General features: G+C 36.1%; 1 protein-coding gene across 2 annotated transcripts in view; it reads right to left on the bottom strand.

Annotated features, from left to right (window-relative positions):
* The window catches only part of CPNE8 (copine 8), a 103,007-nt gene that overhangs the window by 28,642 nt on the left and 47,369 nt on the right, over positions 1-26,996 (bottom strand). For both annotated transcript variants that reach the window (XM_032198684.1, XM_032198676.1), the window contains exons 7-12: positions 24,605-24,668; positions 21,367-21,470; positions 19,997-20,101; positions 14,971-15,012; positions 8,818-8,893; positions 981-1,034 (exon numbers count right to left, since the gene is read on the bottom strand). In XM_032198684.1, the coding sequence (XP_032054575.1) occupies positions 981-1,034; positions 8,818-8,893; positions 14,971-15,012; positions 19,997-20,101; positions 21,367-21,470; positions 24,605-24,668 (445 nt within the window). The remainder of the gene's footprint in view (positions 1-980; positions 1,035-8,817; positions 8,894-14,970; positions 15,013-19,996; positions 20,102-21,366; positions 21,471-24,604; positions 24,669-26,996) is intronic.

The following is a 26,996-nucleotide window of genomic DNA, read 5'->3' as shown; positions in this document are numbered from 1 at the left end:
CCAAGCAGGGCTTACACAAAATCAAGGACTTTTGGCTTCTCGTGCTGCCCTGACAGTGAGAAGTCTTGGGGTGCACAAGGAGCTGGGAGGGGACAGAACCAGGACAGCTGACCCAGACTGGCCAAAGGGATGTCCCAAAGCATGCAGCATCATGCTGAACAACAAAACTGGGGGAATTGACCTTAAGGGACTGCCATTGTGCAGGGTTTGGCTGGGCACCAGTCAGTGGGCAGTGAACAATGGCATTGTGCATCACTTGCTTTGTTGTTTTGTTTGTTTGTTTTAATTGTTACTATTCCCCGTCCCCGCAATTTTCTGTTCTATTAAACTATCTTTATCTCAACTCATAAGTTTTTTACTCCTTCCCTCTCACCCCCCAGTTTTCTCCACCATCCCATTGGGGGTGGAGAGTGAGTGAACATTTGCTTGGTGCTTAGCTGCTTGCTGGGTTAAACTACTACAAGGGAATAATTTGCATTGCTAGCAAATGGTTCATAACAGAATATGGACAAAAGGACATTAAACGCTCATTCCAAATTATACTAACAGATCTTTCAAGATAGATTTACAAAAGCCTGTTGGTAATAACAAATTATGACTGCTTTTGGTTTAGCATAGTAGGCATGACTTACTAGCTTTTACTGATGCTAGCTCAGTGGTCAAATTTAAAAATAAAATCGAGTCCTGAAAATGCAAATATGTTTCAGATAAAATTTAATAGTGTCCAGTGATATAACTTCAAGAATCTGTCTCCAATGTTGGTATGATTCATTTTTAAAATCATTTGCAACTTAACAGCATGCTTGAAAACAACTTCTATCAACTTTATTCAAATGAAAATCTGAAAAGAAATGCTGTAGTACAGTAAATAGTTTATTGTTGTAGCCTTCACAAAGGTTCTATTCTAACCCTGTTACAAGTCAACTATGCTGTATTTCAAGAGAAAAGAGTACACAGTAATATTATAAATATATACTTACTGTTCCAGAATTAATATACTTTTTCTTTTTTCCTTTTTTCTTTGGATTTATTACCTAGAAACACAGATACAAGTATTAAAGCAGTATCATTTGTGACTGAACAAAAGATTATTGTTAAGACACTTTCAAATTAGGAAATAGTCTATTTTCAGTGGAATCTAAATTTATTCAGCATTCTGTTTACTTATGCACCTCAATGAGGGGATATACACATATCTCAAAAACAGTGAGTTTATCTTCATGGTACCTGCTAGGTAAACCAGTGCTGCTACCCATATTTGACAAGTAAGGGATTGAAACAACAGAGGTGAGTGTTCATTACACCTGAGTGCTCATTGAAACACTTCTTTGAATTTTCACAAAATCCTGCATTTTTATGTACACTTGATCCCAGTGTCCCAATGTACAGGGTTGTAACTTCTTTGGCTTACAGTGCACCTCTTCATATCTCAGTTAATCTGTCTCCAGCTTCTCAGTATTATCTGAGAAACATGGGAGTTGTTCTACTCCTGGCTTCTGTATGTGATGCAATGACAGGAACAGCAATTGCAAGGCAAGGAAGGCCCAGATCATACTGTTTCAAAACAGAAACAAGCTAGTTATTTCATGAAAAATGGCACTGACCACCACCTGACTGGCATACGTGCACTCCCAGTACACAAGAACCTTCACAGAACCAGGCTACTAGGCATTAAAACATTTTCTTGAATGTCTTGAAGCCACATCCATAAAATCTCTTGCTGTAGCCATGGGAAAAATTGCTTCCCTTCTCAATACCTAAAGGCAAGTCTCAGTCAGTTTTGTTACATGCATGTTAAAAATGTGTTCCTGGTTTATTCAAAATTGCACATGGAATTGGAAGCAAAACATTATTTTGTTAACTACGTTGATCGACTATCTCCTGTATAACCAGGAAAACTAAAATCCCTGTGGCTTAGTGCCAAGTTTTACTGTAAACTACTCACAGATGTTCTGTGAATGACAAGGACTGAAAATGTACCCAACTGTAATCTCAGTCCCTTAACTGCTATAAAATATTTCATCGATTATGCCTGAAAATGGGAAAAATAGTAAAACATCTTCCAAAAATTCTCCCCCAACCCTAATGAAATTACATTTAAAGATTATATCCCTTGCACAGCACAGAACAACTGTGAAATGAAGAGCAGGAAGAGATAACCATCATTTGAGGTCTTCCAGAACAGGCTAAACAAGAGTGACTCCTTATTTCCCTCCAGTAAGCCACAGTGCAAGCTGCTGAGTATTCTTCAAACCTTTTCCTGTGTAAGCCCTCTAGCTTCCTAAAAAATCCCAAACAACCCATCCCCCTCCTAATTACAGTGGCTGAATGGATGAGCTGTGTATTAGATCTGTATAGTAGCGGTTTAGATACTATGCAATAATTCTTGCTGAACCAGAATCTTAGCCAGAAGGTGACTCCAGCAGAAAAATGCCCAGACTAGGAAGATGAAGGTAACAGACTGCCTGCCTGCCCTGTGGCCCTTTGCTCCAGAATCCAGTGGTCAGCCTGAGTTAGCAGCATATTTCTTGCCAGCAGTCATTAAGTGCCCAAAAAGAGATTTATCAGAATCTTTTGCTTCAGATACCTTGACAATTGTCTTCTTAGGAATGGCTAGGAAATACACTCAAGCTTGGACTGAAATATCAGGGGAAATGAGGCATCTACTTGGGAGCAAAGACGAAATAATTCACAGTTTCTCTGTCCCCTATAATTGCAGGTACTATAATGATTATAATAATTACGAGGGATTTGCTTAAATTTCAGTTATCTTTAGTATAAGACAACATTTGTTAGCCTCTGAAAGCCTCACACTCCTGCATTAACCTAGAAAGCTACATGAGCTCTTACCTATTAAAAACAAGTCTATTGAACAGAGCTTGTTATAGTAATGTTTCTAACACAAAGCCATTCACACACAAATTTCTCTACCTGCCTTGGGGCAGTCTTCAACTGCAACACAATTAAAAAAGAATTTGTCCAGTCTCTTTTGTTGCGATACTGCATGGACAGATCATGTAGAAGCGGTAGTAAAGTACAGCGGGTTGTGATGTGGGGAGGGAAACAGGGGATGTTCAGGAAATGTACATGTATGTTATTGCTGGGAGTAAGACATTGATACTGTATTTAAGAAACCGCAAAATCACTGGAAGGTGTTATGACAGAATTCATTCCTGCTAGGGTAGGAGTCATGTTGGTGATACAACAAGAGAGGACAGTTTCACTGAACACAGTAATCTGTGCTGTGACACTATCTGTGGGAAGCTGCTGTAAATTACAGTAACTCTAGGGTTCACCCTGGAACTAAATAAGAAAAAACAAGGCTTTAACTTATCTTTGTCCTGCTTTGCACTGCTGCATCTTTGCTCACCTTCAAAATAAAAGTGCAGCACATAACTGGAGCAACCTTCTTCCCTACCTTGCATTGTTGCTTGCATAAACCACCATATCTGTGATCACTTATTTTAAGGAGTATGATACAGTACAAAATACTGAAGTTTAATGGTTTAATGCTAATGGACCAAGACCAAGGGGTGGCTTAAGGCTTGAGGAATAACAAAGATCTGCATACTATACAGAAAAAAAAAAACAGTCTATAGCTGCATAGGCTTTCCTTCTCTTCACTTGCAAGAATATCTTTCCACGGGGAACTAAAACCACAGCTCCATTCAGAGAGCCACTAGGCATGCAAACTGCATGATGCTTGAACTCATGGTGTAAATGCAGAAGCTGACCTAAATCCTTCAAAAAGCATACCTACAACTGAGAAGGTCTTATGTATTTATATTTAGGGACAGAAAAGGTCTTGAAATTAAAATTATCTACCAGGGTAACCACGATTATATTAGATTTGTCTTACTTCTAAAGTACCCTTGGAACAAGCAGAATTTAGAATGTTCTGATTATGGGATTAAGATCACATCCACGAAAATCTTGCAGACAAGTTGGTCAGCGGTTTCACCAGTCCGGACACATATGAAGTCTAAATGTAAGAATTAACTTTGCTATCAACATGCAGACAAAGAGAGAACAGGAGCACGGCCCTCAAGACAGCCAATCACAGAACTATCCCAAAAGCAACTACAGCCCATATAAATCCTCACATGAGAAGGTGGCATCGTACAGAAGTGCCTGTGTTGCCTGCATTGTAAAGTGAAGGCAAAGTAGCTGTCCATTTAAAAGAGGAGATGCTCCATTATAACAAGACTACGCTAAGTGGAGATTTGGTCAAAAAAAGGTATTCCTGGTTTTCTGGAGGGCCCCAGTGACCACTGTTGATAGTGATGCTGGGGAGCCTTAGATACTGCTTCTTCCTGGGGAAGGTGGAGGGTTAAGAACAAAATCTTGGCTTTTGGTAACACTTGGAGGCCACGGATAGAGCCACTGAACAAATATGAAGAAAAGTATCACACACAAAGTCACAAGTCCCACCCACAACAGAGCTCTAGAATACAAGAAAATAAATACTGTCAGAAACCTCCAAAGCAACAGAACTGTAAGTAGAAAAAAGTGCTGTCTTTTTTTTTTTTCAGTTCCTATACTTGGTCAGTGTTATACAGGACAAGGGTTGAAACTGCTGATGCAATAAGACCCATTGTATGCTAAGAGAACTCCTCCAGAGAAATGGGAAGGCTCACTGTACAATGACATTTTCCATTTCAATCCTGCTAGCAATCAGACCCAGGAGTGGGGACGTGTACTGTGGTGTGATGACAACAATCTATTGCATGAGGATGAGTCAATCATCCTCATGCAATAGATTAGGATTAGTTGATAGATTTGGATTAGTTGGTCTAATCCAAACGACCAACAAGGCTTTATGAACTGAGACAAAATGAAGGTAATTTCCACCAGGATGCACAGTTGCCTTTTCTATCTTTCCCTCAGAAATTCTGGCAGATGTGGCATTTTCCTGGGTTATGTTCATTCCTCAACTGATATAAAGACCTTGTAAGCTCATTACTGAGTAGACTACAGCCTTTTCAATATGAAAGAAGGGAAAGCACAACTAAACTTAACCTCATAAACAGGATGGAACATTCCTATGCACTAATAAACTCTGAAAGGGACAAAAGATCCCATATTCTATATTCAGTTTATCTTTATAAAGGATCTGTTACAAAGTTATCAGAAAGTTTGGAAAACTTTTGGAAATCATGAGGCAATGCACATCAAAAAAGTCTACCTTTAACACTGCTCTTTGGGTGCATGACTCCAAGATCAGAAGCACTCAATACAAACTTCACACACAGACTTTTCTAAGGTTCCTCTGTTCCCAGCGTATAACCACCCTGGGACAATAAACATAGCACAGACTGGACCCTGCCAAAACAGCAGTTTTCTTGTGTTGTACGAATGCTCATATCCAGAAATGAAAGACAGCAAAAATAATAGAATTGACTGAGGAAGACAACAAAAAAGTGAAGTTAAAATCAAAGAAATGCTCTTTGCAGGTCTCTGAAAAGTGAGGCTACAAAAGACCTATAGAGCAAACCCTACAGATTGAGCACTTTAGCTTAGAGAAAATGAAAATACTGGGCAAAATCCATCCATGTAGTCTATGAGCATATGTGAAATGGAGAGTTCTATAAAGCTTTCACACAAATGGCTAGATATATGCCTACATATATGAAAATGCAGTAGTGTGCATTTTCTCACAGGGAAAAATGTGGGTCCCTGGAATACGTGTGTTATTTCCATGTGAAAATTGCTACTCTAAAGCCTCTGTGGGGAGTACCTCTTTATGGTAATGCTGCTTTGATTAGGCAAACCACCTGTGCTCAAACACCATCAGTATCACAAAACAGCCGTGGGTTTCTGTGCAAAGACATCAGGAATGCATACCACCAGAAATTAGATGCTCAGGTACTGCAGTGTACTGAAGCACTAGTCTGCTGCTGGGAGAAAAAACAATGATGAAAGGACACACACAGCATTCAGGCAACTACACTTAGTCACCTATTACCTGCACCACCTCAACTAGTGGCAAGTACTTCCTGACTTCTGGTACATACGTGTGTACACACACACACACCAAGGAGGAGAAACTCAAAACACTTCATGTGGTCTTACCATGGGAAATAAATCAATTCACAGAATCACAGAATCATTGAGGGTGGAAAACCTCTAAGATATCTGGTCCAATCTTTAACCTAGCACTGCCAAGTCCACCATTAAACCATTCCTTTCACTGGAAGTCTGGAAGACAACTTGAAGTGTGCAATGCAATACAGTGCAGATGCTTGACATAGGCCCAGGCAAGTGAGTACGTGCAGAACAGTGTAGGCAGACTTCCTACCTCTGGTCCCAAAATGAGGATGACTATGCTTTATCAGCACCAGAACTGATCATTAGGCTACGACAATTTAAACAGAACTTCCTAGCTCAGGCAGCATAATTGCAAAACATCTATCCTGCTTCTAGCTGTGGAACACATCCACAGCTTTTGGAGTTGCTGTACTATACACTGTCTACCAAAAATAAAGCTGATGTGACCAAAATACATTTTACATATTTTACTCCTATTCCCTCTCCTCATTTAACACACCTTGAAATCTCACTTTTTATTTTCATTCCAGATTGAAATTCTTCCGAGATATTAATTTTAAAGCGAAGTTTTAATGCATGAGTCTTAATGCTTTAACTTTTGTAGCAATTTTTTGTCTGTGCCAAAACCTGGAATCATTTTTAAAGGGACTTTTCCAAAACAGAAGAAAAAAGTCTGAAAATGAATCTCTTCATGACACCTTAAGTTTGTGCAACTCAGCTTTTGTTTGTAAAAACCTTTTGATTTCTTCTGAGAATAAATTACAGCATACTTTAATGATCTAGTAAAGTTTGACCATGGGTGAAAAAAAAGTCTATTTTTCCCAAATCCCAAACAAATTGGAAAAGAACCCCTAAATGAGGGACTTGCTAGATCTGAAATAAACAAACCTATAAAATTTTGGCAATATGGCCTTGTGGACAAAGGGAATGTAGATGTAGTCTACATTTGCCTACAATACATGAGAAAGTCTTACGACAGTTAGAAGTTATCTAATGATGTAGAAGCCTGTATTTGAATTGATAACTGCCTGACAATCCCAGCAGCTGGCAGACGAATGAATATCAAACTGGAAATAAGAAGCAAATTTTTAAGCAAAGATGGTAACTGATCACATGACAAAAAAACAAACAACCACCAACAAAAAAAGCCCCAGCAAGCTAAATTCTGTCACTTGTAATCCCATCATCAAAACTGTTAAGATTCTGAAGTCTGTACAAGATCAAACACACAGGGATCTGCATGTGATGTAGGTATCATCAGGTTTTGGCATAAAAGAAACTAGCATAGGATCACAGAATAACAGAATGGTTTGGGTTGCAAGGGACATTAAAGACCACCCAGTTCCAACCTCCCTGCCAAAGGCAGGGATGTTACCCACTAGGTCAGGTTGCCCAGGGCCCCTTCCAACCTGGTCTTGAATGCCTCCACAGATGGGGCATCCACAGCTTCTCTGGGCAGCCTGTGCCAGGGCCTCACCATTTTCTGAGTGAAGAACTTCCTCCTAACATCTCATCTCTATCTCCTCTCTTTTAGTTTAAAACCATTCCCCCTTCTCTTATCACTATCTGCCCAAGTAAAAGGTCGCTCTCCATCTTTTTTTATAAGCCCTCTTTAAGGCCACAATGAGGCTGAACGTCTCCAGCTCTCTCAGCCTGTCTTCACAGGAGAGGTGCTCTAGCCCTCTGATCATCTCTGTGGCCCTCCTCTGGACCCATTCTAACAGTCCCACATCCTTGTTGTGCTGGGGACCCCAGACCTGGCTGTAGGACTCCAGGTGGGGCCTCCCAAGGGCAGAGCAGAGGGGCACAATCCCCTCCGTTCCCTGCTGGCCGTCCCTCTGGTGATGCAGCCCTGGATGCAGTTGGCCTTCTGGGCTGCAAGCACACACTGCTGGCTCGTGTCAAGCCTTTCATCCATAAGAACCCCCAAATCCTTCTCTGCAGGGCTGCTCTCAGTGAGTTCTCCCAGTCTGTGCTCATGTCTGGGATTGCCCCAACCCAGGTGCAGCACCTTGCACTTGGCCTTGTTGAACCTCATTAGGTTCACTGGGCCCAATTCTCCAGCCTGTCCAGGTCCCTCTGGATGGCATCCCTTCCTTCTGGGTTATCGACTGCACCACTCATTTTGGTGTCATCTGCAAACCTGCTGAGGGTGCACTCGACCCCGTTGTTTATGTCATTGATAGGGATATTAAACAGTACTGGTACCAAGATAGACCCCTGAGGGGCATCACTTGTTACCAGCCTCTACCTGGACACAGAGCCATTGACCGCAACTCTCTGTATGCGGCCATCCTGCCAATGCCTTATTCACCAAATAGTCCACCCTTCAAATCCATCTCTCTCCAATTAGGAGATAAAGTTGTGTGGGACCATGTCAAAAGCCTTACAGAAGTCCAGGCAGAACTTATAACAAGTGTAACAGTTGGTAAAAGGAGAAATCAATGACAAATTGCCTATGCAGAAATGAGGCATATCCCACTAGTTCCTCCAAGTTATATGATGCCAACCCAGCCATCTGAAGTTCTCTTCTTGTCCTACTACAGCTCAGTGCCTACACACATGCACGCATACCTACTCTTCTTTGTATCTATTTATAAAGCAACACTTTTAGATTCTCTGTTCTTCTCTATAAAAAGAGAAATGGAAATTAATTCCAAAGCTTTGATTTTGACAAGCACTGTGCAGATTTGATCAGTTCACCATGAAATTACTGGAAGTTTTCTCATTTATTTTCTGAAAGCAAGTAAATATACTCAAAATACTTACCTCATACACGTTGAACTGAGACTGCCCTCTTGACAACTCTCTGTAACTTGTTGTGAATTCTCCAATGAAATCATGACTATATAAAAAAAATCAAATCAAATGCACAGTATTTACTCATTTAAATATGTAATATACATATTCATAAAAATAGAAGTACAGCCAGTACAAACTGACACCCAGAAAAGCAGGAATGTCAAAAGATGCAATTTGCTTAAAAAAATTCATTTTCCCTCCGTTGTGCTTACTCTATTAGTAATCAAAATGAAGAGATGATTTATTAGCTTAAATCTTTCTGCTTAGCTTAGCCACATAATGGGGACTAGGTTGTAAATTAGTGATCTGTGCCCCATGAAAAACCAAACAAATAAAAAAAAAATCTAAAAGAATTTCTTTATTTCTTAGATTCTTAGAGAATCTAAGAAAATAGAGTGGGCTATCAAAGGTTATCACTACTTTCTCACTGGATTACCACTGGCACCACAGATATCTAAACGGTGTGTGTGACTGTATGAAAGGGAAGTATCCAGAGTGAGAAAGGAGTAACTTACATCAAAAAAGACCAACCCTACAAGTTCGTGTAACATGACATTCAATGGTATTTTTGAGAGGAAGAGCAAGGCTTATCACAGTTGCTGCCTTTTCCTGTCCAGGAGGAGAAAAGCAGTTCACTGAGGCTACTCAGGACTGGACTCCATCAGAAAGTAGATCTTACCCTAACACTAAGCAGTGGTTACAAGCTTTTCCTTTCTGAATTCTACTCTTGTTCCAAGAATAAGTGCCACAGTGCCGTGCTGTGTCACCCACGTTTTGAAAACTGCTTTGTCAACCCATAACCAGGGTATGGCATGTAGCCAAGTAGCTGCTTGGAGCAGGGTGGCCAGAGGGAGCGTCCTGGGTGAAGCATCCTTGTGAAAGGCTTCTGGGGTCAGGGAGCTGGAGCACGGAAACCACATGGCTGCTGCCAGAACGGACTGACCTGCAGTGTCACATCTCAGAACACCTGGAGCAGGCAGCCAGCACCCAGGTGACTGCCAAACAGCTACACAACTGCCAGGGGCACGACACCATCAGTGCCCATTCTCTTCCCTCTCCAGCTGAACACTTCTCACTGCTGCTCCAGCTCCCGTTCCCTCCTGGCCCTGTCTCTGTTTTCAAACTTGTTCCCTAACAAGGCATTGTACCTCCTCTACACTCTGCAGTTTGCCTTCATTTCCAGTGAGCTATGAAACTAATTTAAACTTTTTTTTTTTAATCTTCCCTTCAATGGCAAACAAAAATACAAAGTCAAACTTTATAATTTTATCACTTGTAAAATTAGTTTTTGAGAAATACAGCACGTTTCTAATTATGCTATAAATATTAAAAACAAATTTAAATAAACCTGCATATTTCAAGAAAAGGAAAAACAAACAATCCATAGCAACATGAAATTTCTTTATTCATTCATAATGAAATAAGAAAGAAACCCCAAATAAAAATCTCTTGTTCTGAAATCTGTGGGAATTCAAAAATATATGTAAACCAACCAAGTAAAAGGTTCAGCCATCATGTAAGATCCCATGAAATAAGCAAAGCACCCAGTAGAAAGCCTCAGAAATCCTATATAGTGAAGTGTTACTGACTACTCAGATTCAGGAGAGACCACCAGTCGTGGAACAATCCCCCTCCACTATGGAGATTAGGAAGTTGCTTCTGAGAGAGACTTTTTTCTAAAGAAATACATTTTAGAGATAGTATTTCCTTTCTCTAAATGCTCTCAAGATTGCAACAATAGGGCAATAGAAAAAGTATCATATCTATATAGGCTGTAGCACATAAGGTGCATTTAATTCTGGGTCACCACAGCACTGGAAAAAAAATGCACCTTGGTTGAAGAGGAACCTTTCCCTTTCATAACAATTCTTACCTTAAATTTTCAAGTCAGTTTGCTTATTTCAAAAGCAGAAATTCAAGCAATAGCTCAATGACTACATATGAATATGCTGGAGCAGACAATAAGCAATTCCAGACGGGGTTGTCTCTGGTAAAGGTACTTAAAAATCTGTACTGCTTAGAAGTAACTGTTTCCTTAATTCTGAGAGACACTGGAATGCTTCCTTTTTTCCTGTGGCAATGTTCACAGACTGGTTAAGAGCTAGGAAGATTTAATTCCTCTGACTAATCCTGTTAAGAAGGTGTGGACATAAATTATCATTCTCAGAGTTCTCTGCTCTTAAAAGATCATTAACCTAGATCTGAATGCTCACTATTCAGATGGATGTATGCTCCTCCACTAGACTGGCTCTGAAAAACAAGCACCTGCTGGAAGAATAAAAAGATCCCTCCCCACACTCCTCATCACACAGCACCCCATGCATTTCCTTATTAGTCTCTGAATTGAGAATCCAAATAAATACTTGTCTTTGGCAGAGTTTTGCCTTCCTAACACCAAATATTCATTGGCTTAAACAGTTTTGTCCATGAACTGTGTATCAAAGACTCCTACTACATCAAATAATCACTTGAACCCCAAATCCCTAAAACTGCCACATCTGGTACTATGCTTCAAAGTGCTGAAAAACACTTTCAGAATTATTAACTTTCCTTTTTTAACAATCTAAATAAAATAATAAAAACAAACAAAAAAAAATGGAGGAAAGGATAATTATCACGAGAAATGTCAGTAAGTAAGGTGAAAAGCCCCAGCATTTAATAATCAACTAAGCAAAGGAGAAGGAGATCAAATATGGAGGACAAGAAATAAATTCAAAGCACCTGGAATCTGAGGTTTATGGTCTCTCTTGCAGTGTTTAGGTTCTCAGATATATAATTTTTTAAATTTATTTTTATCTGTTAGGCTCATTCTATATCCACTGGACTGCTTTCCTACTCAAATTTTTATGTCATATTTTTATGCACTGGATATCAGTGCAACATGTCCCAATACAGAATCTTCCAGATGTTTTCAACAATAAATGACATCAGAATTCAGCACTGCAAATACAAGCAAGTTAGTATTTTTGTTAAGAATGTATAAGCTAGAGAAAATAATCCTGTGCAGTTAACTATCAGTACAGAAGTTTTTGTACTGCTTGATTAAAACCATGGAAAAACTGTTTTTGTTGGAAATGTTAAGTCTACTAAAATACACAAAAAGAAGAAAATCTTTTAAATGAAGTATGGAAGTATCCAATGTTGCATATTATCTTATTTTTTTCTTCCTGTAATACCTGCCTATATGTCATTGATAATGACACTAAACAAAAGAAGTCACTAGTTTAACACAAGTGGGCTTCTCTAAAGCAACAAAAACAACTTTTGTGACTTTATAGCACCAAATATTTGGGGGGTTATCAGAGCTCTTAGAAAACAGGGGTATGATTCAGAACAACTGTTTCACATTTTGACTATTTTTGTATGAAAACTGGTTTGAGACAATGAAATGCTTAATAATTAGAAGTGTTAATGTTACAATTGTCTAGTGGCACATTTTAGTCAAGAAATTGTAAGTGATGTTTGAAAATAGATGAGAGTTAAGAATATACAATTACTCGATGTAATTCATGAACTTGACAGTAAGTAGCTCAACCCTCGAGCTGTTTTCTCAAAGCACAAATAACAAGGGATGAGGAAAAAAAATGGGAAAAAAAACAACTCTAACTGAAGACTGTTGAATAAAATAATATTGTTTCATAAATCAAGTATACGCACACTAATGTTGTCTTTGTGATTGCAGAATAACCTGCAATATTCAGTATAACTTGCTTTGCTATCTCCAGGCTCTCTGATGATCTTTCAAAGGTTGTTTTTGCCCAGAGTACACAACGCTGGAGCCAAAAGTTGCAGCCCAGTGAGTTAAACAGATTGCATATCAACTGTTCATTAATAAAGTGTCCAAATTTGTGTAACAGTGGCTTAGTACAAAAAACTGATACACTAATTAAGCCATCTTGAACAGGATTCTCTTCAGGTACATTTAGTTAACTCAAAGGTAAATTAGTCAGTTATGTTCTTGCTACGATCATAGGAAAGGTCATAGGAACCACCAAATGGCTATTTATTCCTGTTAGGATGGAATCAATCAGAATGTTGAAGACAATTTTCACCTGTTTGTTACTGAAGTAGCTTAAATGTTTAGTTGCTTGGTTTTTAAATTGTCTGAAGTTACATGAGATGGGCACTGTCTCGTCTTTGAGGAATTTAACATGTGAAACGTCAATGTTGTCTGCTTCCAATTTCAAAAACGATGGAAGGCAAGAGGCAAAAAATCATACAGTTAGAATAAAAAGGAATACATGTAAGTAATATTCTTTATTTATTTTCATTAGACACTAGTATTACAGGTATTAGGAATGAGATGTGAGGAAAAGCAGATAATGTTTCAAACTGTTTGGCACAGTAGAGGCTAATGAGTTCCACAGCATGTAAAAACTTTCACTGCGAACTGCAGCTATACAATATTACTTCACAGATTTCTTCCCTTTCTTTCTAGTCATACCTCAGTTTCTGATTTTGGACGAAATAGGTCAGCACATGGGGCTCAACACATTAATAAAATACTATCTTTAATAACTTGTAAATATTTTAGTTTTCACTATCAGATTACTTTCACAAAATATTGTAGTTTAACTACAAGTTATAAGTATACTACATTTTTTGAAGATTTGGCAAATCTAAGTGAAAAACAGAGGATGTTAATAGAAATTAATCTTTACAGTGATGCAGCAACTTTTTCTAATAATGCTTTGATAATTTAAATCCCCATATTTTTAATTGCTAGAATATGTTATTTTGTCCCTTCAGGGAATAGCTAATCAAGAAGGATGAATCTGCACTAGCAGGTGGTATTTATAGAGGGTAAATATGTGGTAAGAATACTTAAAAACCAAGAGACTTTATGATAGAACCAAAAAGACAGTATGAACTGAGAAAGCTGAAACTGGTTTTGGCACTTGTCAGCCAAGAAATGAATGGCAGCACAGAATATATTTGCCTATTATGATCAGAAGATCTACTGGGCCACAGAAGCACAATATCATTAGCTATAATACCAGTAAAAATTGCTTTAGTAACATCAGAGACATTACTATGTAATATATATGATATACTCTTAAAAAGCATGCATATTGCATATTAAATATGCATATTAATATATAGAAATATATAATATTTCTATTATATATATGTATATATGATATATATTAATATGCAGTAAATGCATATTAATATATAGAAAATATAAAGATTAAAAAGATATAATGAAGACAGACCAACTGATAGAGAAATGAAAATCAATATATTCTTGTATTACATGCAAGATCTAGTACCATGATTTATGAATATGCTTCCTATCCAATATATTAAGATACAAGCTCAAGCATTTTTTAAAGAAAAGGTATCAATCTAGTCTGACTGAAAATAATTGTGTCTTGTTTATCAAAACAAGGACAATTTGAAAAGCTGATTTCTTCAGAAAAAGACCGTATACTCAGTAAAGACAGTAAGGTTGAACAACTATAAATTCCTCATCTTGAAATTAGCTAAAGAAAATCCACATATATTCCACCACCCTCTTTTTAGTGATGGAGTTATTTAAAATCAGGTCTTACTGTTCTAGAGTTTACAAGAATGTTTTGATGAGGACAGGCATAGAAATGAACATTCACATCACATCTGAAATTATGATAATCAATAGGTAGTTTCTACACTGCTATATCTAGGCAACCATGCCTATCAGTTACAGGCTCAGGCATTTTATCCTACTTGAAAAGAAATGCAGCAGTTTGTGAAGCAACATTTTAAGCACAGAAAGGAGTTTATAAAATGGATTATCCCTCCTTTCATACATGTACAGTAACTGTTAGAGATCACAAAGCATTCCATCTTACTTGTTCCATGTATGAACATACATGCATCATGTTTGAAATGGGATGATACATCAACATTTACCTTAATTGCAAAACAAGACAGAACTGCAGTACAACTTTTTTTTTTCCCAGTACTTGTGACTCTAAATATTGAGAGTACATATATTGAGAGTATATATTGAGAGAATATATAGAGAATATACTAAATATTCTCTAGCTCAGTTCTGTCCACTATATGTTTATACATTTTAAAATATATGTAATACATGTTCATGGAAAATCCCGAGGTTTAATAATAATGTCTTACCTTCCATCTCTATCCCAATCATACACTTCTACTTTAATCGTCCTAAAAAAAAATAAAAAGAGAAAACAATATATAAATTCAAATGTACTCGATTGCCTTTAATATTTATATTTTAATAGGATATGGATACATCAACTGTACCAAAGCCAGAAGACCAATTTTTCCAGTCATTTCTCATGGTGCAGAAAACAGCAAGTCACTCGGGCTACCCAATATATATTCATAAATGAATAGTAAAATATGGTGAAAGCGAAGGGAACAAGTAAACATATTAGAAGCTTAACCAGTATATTTTTACTTGCTGATGCTCTGATTTTTTATTTTTGTATTTTTTTGTGGTAATTGATCCTTTAACCTTAAAGTATTATCTATCAATATTTTTAAAGAAAATCAGCAAAATGGAACTTACTGTGGTTGTTTCTTGGTATATGCTATTACTTAGAAGATCTTGGGGTATCTACTGTGGGGTAGTAACATCTTATAGAAAAAAAAAATCTGTATTTGAGAAGATTACTCTTCTCTCAAAAAGAAGAGAACTTGAGGTGAACCTTATGAAACAAAAATTCTTGGCATAGCCCTGTTTGAAAAAAATGTTCACCATACAAAGTAATGCACACTTCTATAATTCTATATGTTTTGGTTCTCTGCTAAATATTCTGCTAAATATCTCTGCTAAATATTCTGCAGTGGTAAAAAATGAACATTGTGTGATTCAGCCAAGACTTTGTGAAGGCCCTGTGGCTGCAGATGAAAGAAATCTGTAGTACTGCAAACACTGCACTTTTTTGACCCTTAAACTCCCTCTTACCCCACAACAGAGGAAGAGGCTGCTTGGATGTCTGACCAAAGACAAAAAAAAAGTGCAGCATCATTTCTTTGAATTCTTGTAAAACCACGAGAATGGTTCTTTAGTTTTTGCAACAGATTATATTAGATAACCGATAGATTAAGCAAAATATCCAAGGCTCTGGCTTCCTAGAATGAAATGGGATCAGCAGCTCAAGGAAGCATGGGTGGGAACATGACAGAGGCAGCAATTTTTCCCAAACTGACTGATTGTCTTGGTCACCCTGGGAATATTCACACTCCTCTTAGTGAATTAGGAGCTGGTGGGCAAGTTGGGTAATAAAACATTAAAGTCTGGCAATATACATTTACCCAGTGTAAACACTTATTCAAGAGGAGAACTAATAATTTATCTAAATCAGAATTGAGAGACAAATTAGCACATTATTATATCCATTAAAAATAATGAAATTACAAAATAGGCAAAGGAGGAGTTGTTTTTTCTTGATGTTTCCCTTTTCAACTAAAATTTAATTGCCCTAACAACATGATTTTATACATTTGTAGCATTTCAGTTTGGGGTTAAATTACCTTAGAATGACAACTAATTAAAATTACAGTTGTTCTTTTGTGGAATGAAATCAAGAACACTTCCAAACATGCTTTATCCCACTAAGTGTTTGGTTGTGTAAGGAAATGGTATTTAATTTAGTCAGAAAGGCAGTATCATGGAGTTTCCTTCCCCAGACAAGCATTATTTTACTTCCAGGTTTCAAAACCTGTAACTACTAAAACAGATAAGATACTGATAAATTAAGATTTACATGAGGGTCAGTGGGACTTAAATTTTGAATTGTCCTACAAATCTGTGTTTGAATATCTACATACCTACCTAGTTAATACCTGAAATACCTACATTAAAAGAAAGCTACAGAAAACTTGAATTAGTAAGATCAGTTCTTAAGGTTGTTGACATAAATTCTCAAGAAGTACAACTTCAGTAAGAACAACTCTTCTTTGAACGAAGAACCTTTTTCCTCAAAATTTATTCCACATTAAAAAGATTGATCACCAACCTTGAGTTTCACCTATTCTGCATGACACATGCATGGCTATATGCACTGTATTAAAGGCCTTTCAAACTTTCATGTAGTAGTATTTCAGCCTGCTCTACTCTGCTATTTTACCTTAAAGGACCCAGTTTCTCTATTTTCATTTTAGAAATTATAGTTACACAAAATTGGGATTTAGGAAACCTCTGTCTTAAAACTTTCATGCAGAAAATAACTGTGTGTAGGTGCTGTTTGAGAGCTCATATTAAGAAAAAGAAGAGAACAAAAATCTTAAAGTTACTAAATACTACTGTCAAAATCCCCGTGGTGGTTTAAAAGATATTGTATGATGGTGTAGTTTGAGAGAAGCTAAGCAAATCCTTGCCGTTTCACAATGAAAACATGGACAGAGTTCACTTGGAAGCATTAGCTAACTGCAGAATTACTCTCCCCCAATCTAGAAAGAATGTTGACTGTGATACATACCCTTACCAATTACATTACTCTCATGTTTCAACATCTATCACAGAATCCAGAGCATCATCTGTCAAACTACCATTATCCAAAAGAGACTTTGGGGTTTTATGTTTTTATGTATTACCAAACTGATCTCAGGAATCTAATCCTTACCTTTAGAAATAAAAGTTTTCACATTAAACAAATGAAAAAGCAACAACAAAATCTTTTGACGCTTCTTTTGGGCCATCAACAAATAATAATTTGAATTTGACAGCTAAAATGTATTTCTTCAATTGAAATATGATTATTATAGGAAGGACTACTAAGTTCCATGGAGACATTTATTTATAAGGCATTCACTGAGTACATTATGTAGAAAGAATTTAAAGTACAATCAACATGAGAAAACAGTAGTTACACAATAATTTGAAGCATGCCATTATATTTTTTATTCTCTTTTGGAATGCTGGAATTATTTCAATATTGCTACTAACACAGTATCTTTTTTTTTTTTTTAATTATTATGAAAGCCTTTTCTTTAATATGGTAAACAGTGACAAGTACAGAGACTAGCTTTATGAACACTATTTTGCTTTGCATTATGCACGTATGTGTTTAAAATTCTATTTGATTAGAATTTACTTATTATGAGATTTCTGCATTTTTTTTCTATCTCACTGAAAGAGAAATGAATATGAATGACAGTAACTGTATTGAGTACTTCACAAGGAGATTATTAGGAATGTAGGAGAACCCTTTTGCCTCCAATTTGAAGCAACGTGACACCAAGTATTGGAAGAGTATGACATAAAATAAATCAGCTAAGATCCAGTAGGAAGCACTAAGAATGGTCATTCCCAAGAAGAATTACAAAAATTTCACTTTCCTAGAAAAAAATCACAAATCAATTAGCTTTTGACCTTTCAATTTTTAATAAGCAGCTTATAAAAACAGAACTTTATTACCGTGAAAGCATTCTGCATAGCTTATTGAATATAAGCACCTCTTACTGTCCTGCTTCTTCAATACTGCCTACTTAGTTTAAGTCAAGTGAAGCACAAGTCAGTACAAGTGTTGGTTTCTGTTTATACCCTGGCATCAGCTGGTAAATTACAAGTTGAAGGAATGTCTCCCCAAAAGACTAGGCTTTCACGGTAACAGATTAAAATAATTTTACTTCATACATTTCACCAATTAATTAGCTTAATAAAGTAATGTAGGTATGATATGGCAAAACCATGTGCTACAACAATTTAATATGTACATGAATGAACAGTAGTTACATACATGGAAGCTGAAAATGAAAGGTTAGGTAGAGAAAAAAAGTAACTACTTAGATTCCAAATTAAAGATTCTTTCAAAGACACAATCACAGGAAAGTGATCAATTTTGAATAAATTCTTTATTTCCCTACATGTAGCAATAGGTTTCAAGAAAGGATTGGGCTTATGCTGATGGGAACATTAGTTCAGGGTTAGAAGAGTGCAATACGAAACTCTTCTATCTTAACTGGTATTCTATCTTAACTGACTTTTTATATGAACTGATAAAATACATTCAAATTATAAAAGATAATATGACTATACCAAACTCAACTTAATGAAACAGATTTTAAGGGAAAACAAGGCATTTGAACTGTATTTTTGACCTTTTGCCTTTGAAATACCCAGACAAGTACATCTTGCATCTCTTGTATTTTCTCTCTTTTATCTTTCACCCAATAAGGCTGAATTGAATCTATGCACTACATGCAGCTTACCTATTACTCATATTCCTATTCTAGTCTTCATATATTTCTTTCATATTTCTTTCATTATTTTAATCTAAATATTACATTATACACTGCTAAAAGAGTTATGACTAATGGTAAGTCTATACTTCCTTAGAGTCTTACTAAAATAATTTCAGTACTCCAGATTTCAGGTAATAAGGATACATAAATTACCAGACATTTATCTGGGTATATAATAATAACAGTGATATCTCAATGCTTTTCAAAAAATATGAATAGTGACAACAGAACTAGTCATTAGAAGGGACTTAAATATTTCTCTTGTTGATATTGTTAGAAGTTAGCATGCCCATTTTTTAAGAAGTCTAAACATATCCATAATTCCTCAACTTAACTAACCAGCTTGATATTATTGGTAAAACATTAGTAAAGCCACAGTTTATGACCATGTTTTTCAAAGATGGACCCTTTTGCATTGAATCACTGAAAATGTCAACTCCGAACAAGACCGTAATTAACTTCTGGGTTTCTCATGTATTTATCTCTAGATGAGATCTACTTACCTCATCTATCTATATATTTTAAATGCTCTCATTTATCAGCATCTTCTGACATTACAATGTCAACCAAAGAAGCCAAACATTGGTGTACACTTTTCACTGAAACATTATATATTAAACATTAATCCTTGTGCATACTAGTAACAGTGGCTAGTCATGTTAGTTTTATTCTTTCTAACTCCTTCTTAACCACCATAGAGACTGAAGAATTGTTTTCCCGACATCACTGCTAGCATTTCCTACAGATTTAGCATATTGACTTCATTTTTGGAAATTTAATGTGGTGTTCTGAATACATAACATCTTCTCAAAATACTAAGTAATTAATCTAAACAACATCCATAACCGAATTGTTTAGAAAAATGGATCTATAAAGAATACATGAGTTAGGAAAAAAATAAAAAGTATATGCTAGGAAAGCATAACCTACAGCTTACCGGTCATAGTCTCCATTACACAGTGCTCTGACAGAAATCTTGAATGCCTGCCACACTGGATTTAATGTATTTTTTACAACTTCTGTTTTGTGGCAGATTGTAAAACTGCAATAAAAAAAAAATAAAAAAAAATAAAAAAAATAAAAATAAAAGAGAGAGATATTTGGATTTATGTACTTTTTATTTTGTGTCAGCAAACAAGGAATAAAAAGAGCTGTAATCTGTATTCACTGATACAATGTCCATATAAAGTTTAAGCTAAGAAAAGAAAAGTAGTGAAATGCAGGAGAAGGAAGGCAAGGAGAACTGACGAGAACAGACCTGTTTGTGAGTGATTACAGACTAGGTCACTACGCAACTCTAAACCTAAAATGTTTTCACCCAAAACTTCCACCAGACTTACAAGCACTCAGTGAATTAGTTCAGGGAAGAGCACTCTCCATCCCACTTGTTTAAACAGGCTTTATACAGCCAGAAATCAGTCACAGATCCAGAAGGAAAGAAGTCTTGAGAGGATTTGACTTTTTTTAGCAGTTAAGATACTTAGCCAAGGGAATCTTGGCTATCTGACTCTCGTTCCCCAATTAATGTCTGTATTTTTTAACCAAGGCTGTCTCAGGTAAAAGATATAAACTTACACAAGGTTCCACAACCACTTTATCGCAAATGAAATGCAATGTTTTAATATATATTTTGCTTTCTCTATATGATGCAAAATTAAAATACGTCTGAAACCTCATCATGGAAAGCAAATTGTTCAAAAGAAAACAGGAGGCAAGGTCACTGGGGGAATCAATAATGAAATTCTCCATACAGATTTAACTAAAATTCCCATCTGAAGGAATATGTTCCTTAAATTTCACAGGCCTAAGTTCTTATCCATGCTATTTCTGAGAAGGCATGGCTAAAAAAAAAAGTTTTCGATTTGAGGTATTTTAATTCTATTTCCAAGAACACTGTCAAAAAGGTAGAAGATATTTCCAAATTTGCAGTTTAAAGAACTTTGACCTAAATCAACATACATGTATTAGAATATTCTGAAGCTATTATTTTTTTGGAATATTCTATTTAATTTAAAGACAAGCTGTATCTTAGCAAAAGTCACACTATTTAACTATTATGACTAATTTTTTGTGTTCTATATTTACCAAACATTCAACTCTTAAAACCCTTAATTGCAATATTTGATGTTTGTTACAATCGTTTTATTTCTATGCAGCATAACATTATTTATTAAAATTCAACAAACATAAAAGGAATGCAGCTTAATCTGACAAATATGTATATAAAAAGAAAACTATATTACCATCTGCAAATAAATAAGTTGCCTACTGTTTAGCAGCAGACGTACTTAACAGGCATCTATCTACCTGCCATCTTCATTGCTTCGATGAAATACCAGGAAAGGATCGGATTTCCCAAAGAAGTCCTTCTTGTCTAGTTTGTTCGCACAAAATTGCATTAAAACTGAATCCTGAAATTGATAATACAGAAAAATTACAAAGAACATGCAGTTTGATAAAAGAAAATTATCATTGACTACTGACTATACAAACAGAAAACAAACTAAATGAGAAGTATCTGTCTTCTAGATACTCTCTACTTATTCACATTCTTGCAAATGTCCTTACAGTGCAGCTTGAACTGCTGGAACCAAGAATTTGTTTGGGGAAGCATAAAGTTCTATGCTAAATGATTCAGGATTTTCCAGTACTTTTTGACATCCAAAGCTGTCTTCTGAGATGCATAGGCAAAGAACATATCAGAATTAATTAAAAAAGCTGCAGTGAGATACAACTACGCCTTATTTCTTCAGCGACTTACACCTTCAGTTGTCTGCTCCTGCAGTCTGTAAAGCAAAAGGCTTAGCAAATAAAGAGTCTAGACATTTCCAGAAAACGTCAGCAAGAGGAAGACCACAGAAAACACGGTCCACCACTGACTGGGGCAGGATTGACATCAAGAAGCTTGGGCACCTGGGACCAGTAATAAGTAAAAAGTAATTTGTACCAGCAATAGGTACAAAATGAAATACAGGAAATTCCATTAAAATACAAGAAAAAAAGCTTTTTACTATGAGGAGTAACACTGGAACAGGGAAACTGTGCAGCCCTGATTATCCTTGTCTATGCAAGTTCTGAGTGGGGTGAATCTGGAAGAACATGAAGGCCTCAGAAAGCACTTAATATTTATCTTCATTACAAGGGAAAGAAAAAAATCCTGTTCCAACTGTGGGTTTAATTACGTATTCATGACTTTTGATTGATTTGTTATAACTGGTATGGCAAAGCTGATCTTGATGGTTAAATCATAATATCAGGAAAAAATATTCTGCAGTCTCTCCTAAGGTTACTTATAAATGCTCAGGGTGATGGCGAACTAGTCTTAGGAATAGTTAAGTAGGAGCATAATTTCTGCAGGAAATCAATTAAATGATATGTTATTTTTGTCATTCAATTAAGTGTGAACATTTTGATCAGTTACTACTTCCAGATGTTCCAAAATACTTCCCAAAAAAGGAGAAAGGCATTTTCCATGACCATACTTACCATTCGTACTAGTAACACAGACATGTCCTATTGCTACACCAGAGAGCCATCACTTACTGTCACCTTTCATATCATCAGGTGTGATAACACTCTGCATTTACTGATTTATTCTCTTTTAATGAAAGTAGAGATGTGAACACAGGCTAAGAAGATGCCATTGTGTAGAGCAATGGCAAAGTTAGTACTCATCCCCCAGCAGATCAAACATTTGTGTACAGAAAAAAATGAGTAAGAAGCCAATTTCTTGAATTGTAGTTAGATTAGTTTTTCCCTTTAAACATGACAGATAAGAAAGAAGAGAATTAGGATCCTTCCTCAATAAAAACAAAAACAAGACAAAACAAACAAAAAAGAAGGCAACAGCAAAGGACAAAAGCAATAAACAAAGCCTAACTACAGGTGTCAGAATTAGGAATAATCTATCCTAACAAATTCTAGTTCACGAACAACATTTTTTCTGGTTCCACTTGCTATCAAACTTGAAATAAAATTAAGTGTCCACTGCCACTTTCAGAAATCCTTGTCACAAAAAGGCATGCTTTTTGTAAGTCTATTATTCCACCACTCAATAGTAGCAGAGAAAAGGTAGCATATATGAGTGCACTCCCACGGACACTGTTAATGGGAGTTAAGTGAGACTGAGTCGGTGCACCCTATTAGCATAACAGTGCAGGACTGGTAGGTTGTCTGACAAAGGCAAATAAGATTTTAGCCTGTGTGCTATTCAAGTACACCAATTCTGCAGAGAAATAACACAAATTTAGCCAAGCTGGAAAAAAAAGGCAAAAAAATAAGCATTTATTTCTTATGGAATGTATTTCTTCAGATATCTAATGAACTTAAGACCTAAACAGATTAGCTACTGGATATATCAGTAAAATACAAAGTCATTACTATTGCAGAAATAGATCAAGAATTAACAGCTTATGACCCAGTGTGAAAGTTAAGGCAACTGTGAAGCGTTATCCCCCAACGTCACCAAATTGCGAAAGCTAAGCCCCAGAAACAAATCTCTTCAAGCCTTAAGACATTTTTGTAGGTTTATGTATCTAATCTTATATTCTCCAGATCCCCTGGATCTCACCAAACATCTGATATTATTGCTTTCCTCATTAAGATTTGCTATTTTGTCATTGCAAACTCTTCTAAGGTACACACTACAGCCTCATTCATTATATACCGTGTTTGGGCTAACTCCCCCACCTTCAGATTCCAACCCTTCTTTATCACCCTGTGCATATAATCCTTCCTTATTCTTCCTTCCAGTCTCTGTTTCCCTATGATTTACGGCTTGCTGCTAGCTCATTCAGTGCTGGGAAGCCACAGAGCTGGCCTGGCTCCAGGTGCTTTCTGACCAGTAAGCCTTCTCCTCTGTCCAATCTACTTCTCCATGAGCACCTAGGAGGGGGAAAAGTGGTGATACCCTTTGGGAAGGTCATGACCGCACCGTGTCTCTCCCCTTAACCAGCCAAATTCCCAACTGACCCCACACACTGAGATATTCTTTTGCTTTCTATTAAATAAGTAATATTATAGCTACCATTAATAGGCCAAGGCAGTCTTAACTTGAAAGAAAACTGTTTACATTCTTCTTGTATGGAGATTCTTTTAAATATCTAAATAACTTTTGCCAATAAACATTAATTTGATATTTCTTTAAATAATATGACTATTAGCATGAATTTTTTAAATTACAAGGTCAATTTTGCTGCGATGTTCATGCAATATCAATATCCTGTAATGGAAATGTAATTCCACAACTGAAACAAATGGATCTTTGTTAAAAATTGGACACTAAGAGATTAAAATACGATTACTTGGAAAACCAAAGACTAGATTTAAAACTCATTTAAGAGTCAAAAACCTTATGCTTCAAGTTGTTTCTGCTTATTTCTTTACTACATAAAGGTAAGAGTAACTCATGAGGGAAAAATATCCTTACTTCTTGCAGATATCAAAAAATATAAATTTATATATATATTTAACAATCTGGTGCAGGGTAAGTCACAAAAACATTTTCACTTTACTTTTCAAAAGCAACGAATGAATACACACTTACTCGGCAACAGCCCAGCTCCTCTGCTGTTACGATGACTGTTCCACATTTCTTCCCAGGAATGCCTCTATAAGAAAATATAACTACATCAACTCAGTACCTTCAGATCATTCTATATGAGAAATATAAGCTACATAAAAGCTACAGCTGAGACAGATTAACATAAGTTAAGCTTTCAAGTCACAAAACTGATGGCATGCTATGCAGTTTCACTCTTCTGTCACTTGTCCCATGTTAAAATGTTGGTTGACTTCAGTAAATTGGTAAATAAGTTGCATATTCCTTCTAATTTGCATGGACAAGCAGTTAAAATTAAAACAAAACATTTAATTTTAAAGGAAATAGTATAAAGAGTTTAAATGGGATGAAATGATAATATCAGAAATTCTATTTTTTACTTTCTCATTAACATTTTATTTAGAGATGGCTCTACAGCTTAGAAATTCATGAAAATGATCCTTTTGCAGATTTTCCTTAAACAAAATGTCAAAAATAAATTTTAAACTATACACCAGCCTCATTTTTACAAAGACATTTTGTCTGAAATGTTTATGAAAACATGCGATAATCTCACCATAATATAAAATACAGTAGTTATTAAATAAATCACAATTCACCCAAACAGCAATTGAAAACACACTGCTGCAACACCAGAAAGCACAAAACAAATCCTTAGTATATAGGAACAGAAGAGTCACAAATAATCTGACATTATTCAGTGCCAGCACCTTTTCTGGGGAAAAAAAAAGTACATGTATTCAGATACAACTTGTTGCATAATGCTGCCGTATCTTATCAGCTATTAGTAAATCCATTAGCAGATGCATTAGCAATTACTACTGGATTTTTTTTCAAGGTGAATGTTATTGCTTATGCTACTTCAAGTTCTTTCCTGAAAATAAATAATTATTTGAATAAAATTATTTTCCAAGGAGACATGGAGGTAAAATTAGGCTTTTAAATTGATTATATTTTTCAGGTTTTTCAAAGAGGACTAGAGGGCACTCATGTTCTTCTGTTATGACATAATATCAATGCAAATATCTACCGTTGCTCTTATTTTTGCTTACTGGTTTCCTTAATCCTTTTGATTTTTGTATAGAGCTCTAAAATTTTAAATAAGTTCACCAAGACTGTGGTAGGGCATAGCAAAAACAAGCACAATGATGCAAAGAGAACTACGGGCTGTGAAGTTTTAAGCAACACTACACCATATCTGCAACCTCTAGAGATGGGAGATGGGAGAGAGCAAGAGACAGAGGGCCCAGGGAAGTGGAGGGGAGAGGAAGGGAAAGAGAGAGGGAGAGAAGAAAAAGAAAGAACTGGTGGGGGTATAGTTCTTACAAGCAGATCATGAACAAAGACTGATGCAAACTTAAGTGAGGATTTCAGAAACTCATTGAAACTCCTGTTTAGAATGGGATGTTTGATACATGACTCTCATCCTGGACCTAGTATCTAGCCTCAGTACAACAAGGTAACTCTGATTTCACATGTTTAATAGTACATAGAGAAGTATTTTACGTGAAAACTTAAGTGACAATTTAAATTCATACAGATCTTAGGGCACCCTTCCATTTAACATGGTTTAATTTATAAAATATAATACCTTGAGACCAAACAGGAGAACTTTACAAAAATAACAGAAAAAAAAAAAAAGGTCAATCAAGTGTTACACAGTATGATTCATATTTTCATCAACTTCTTCTGACCACCTGGTTTTAAATCTGTCACCCTTCAACAGCTCAAAGGCTGAAAAGTATCCATTCCAGTCTCCGTAGCAATAGGATTTTGATGTGAAATACCAGATTTTCAAAAGATGAAAAAAACTGTGGTTGGTTGAGTTTTTTTTGAACAGTACAAGTTTAAACTTCAAAAAACTTTTGAAATCTGCTAGTAAGAGCAGCAGTAGAAATGACTTAGTCATAAGAGTCATTGAATTTATATGGAAAAATGTTTCAAGGAACAAATGACCTTCACCCCTGCTTTTACAAGTGAGGAAGAAATAGAAATCTCAGAAGTGTAACTAAAAAAGCAGAAGGTTGCAGCAGCACCATTCTGTAGGCTATGTCACTCGAACAGAAAGAACCAGTATCAAAATTACCATAGCCTGAACCAAAACTCTTGCTACAGAGACATTTGTGTTCAGGATGGATTCAAATTGGCATTAGGGATGTATTTGAGAAGTAGCCCGAGCAGCAACAGTATTAAGAGCAAAAGCACCAAACATCTCTTTTTGTACAAAAATTCAAATAGATCTATTTCACCCTCAAAAGGTTATTGTGTCACATGCTAATACAACTTGAATCTCCTTCTGAAGACCTGGAGCACTGAACTGTTGATAGCAAGCTCCATTTCTGACAAACTTGTCACCAAACAGTTACAGAGGAGAATC

This window comes from Aythya fuligula, chromosome 1 (assembly GCF_009819795.1).
Source record: "Aythya fuligula isolate bAytFul2 chromosome 1, bAytFul2.pri, whole genome shotgun sequence".
In the NCBI taxonomy this organism is placed as follows: domain Eukaryota; kingdom Metazoa; phylum Chordata; class Aves; order Anseriformes; family Anatidae; genus Aythya; species Aythya fuligula.
Note: the sequence above shows the minus strand (reverse complement) of the source record. Positions and strands in the feature narration are given on the sequence as shown.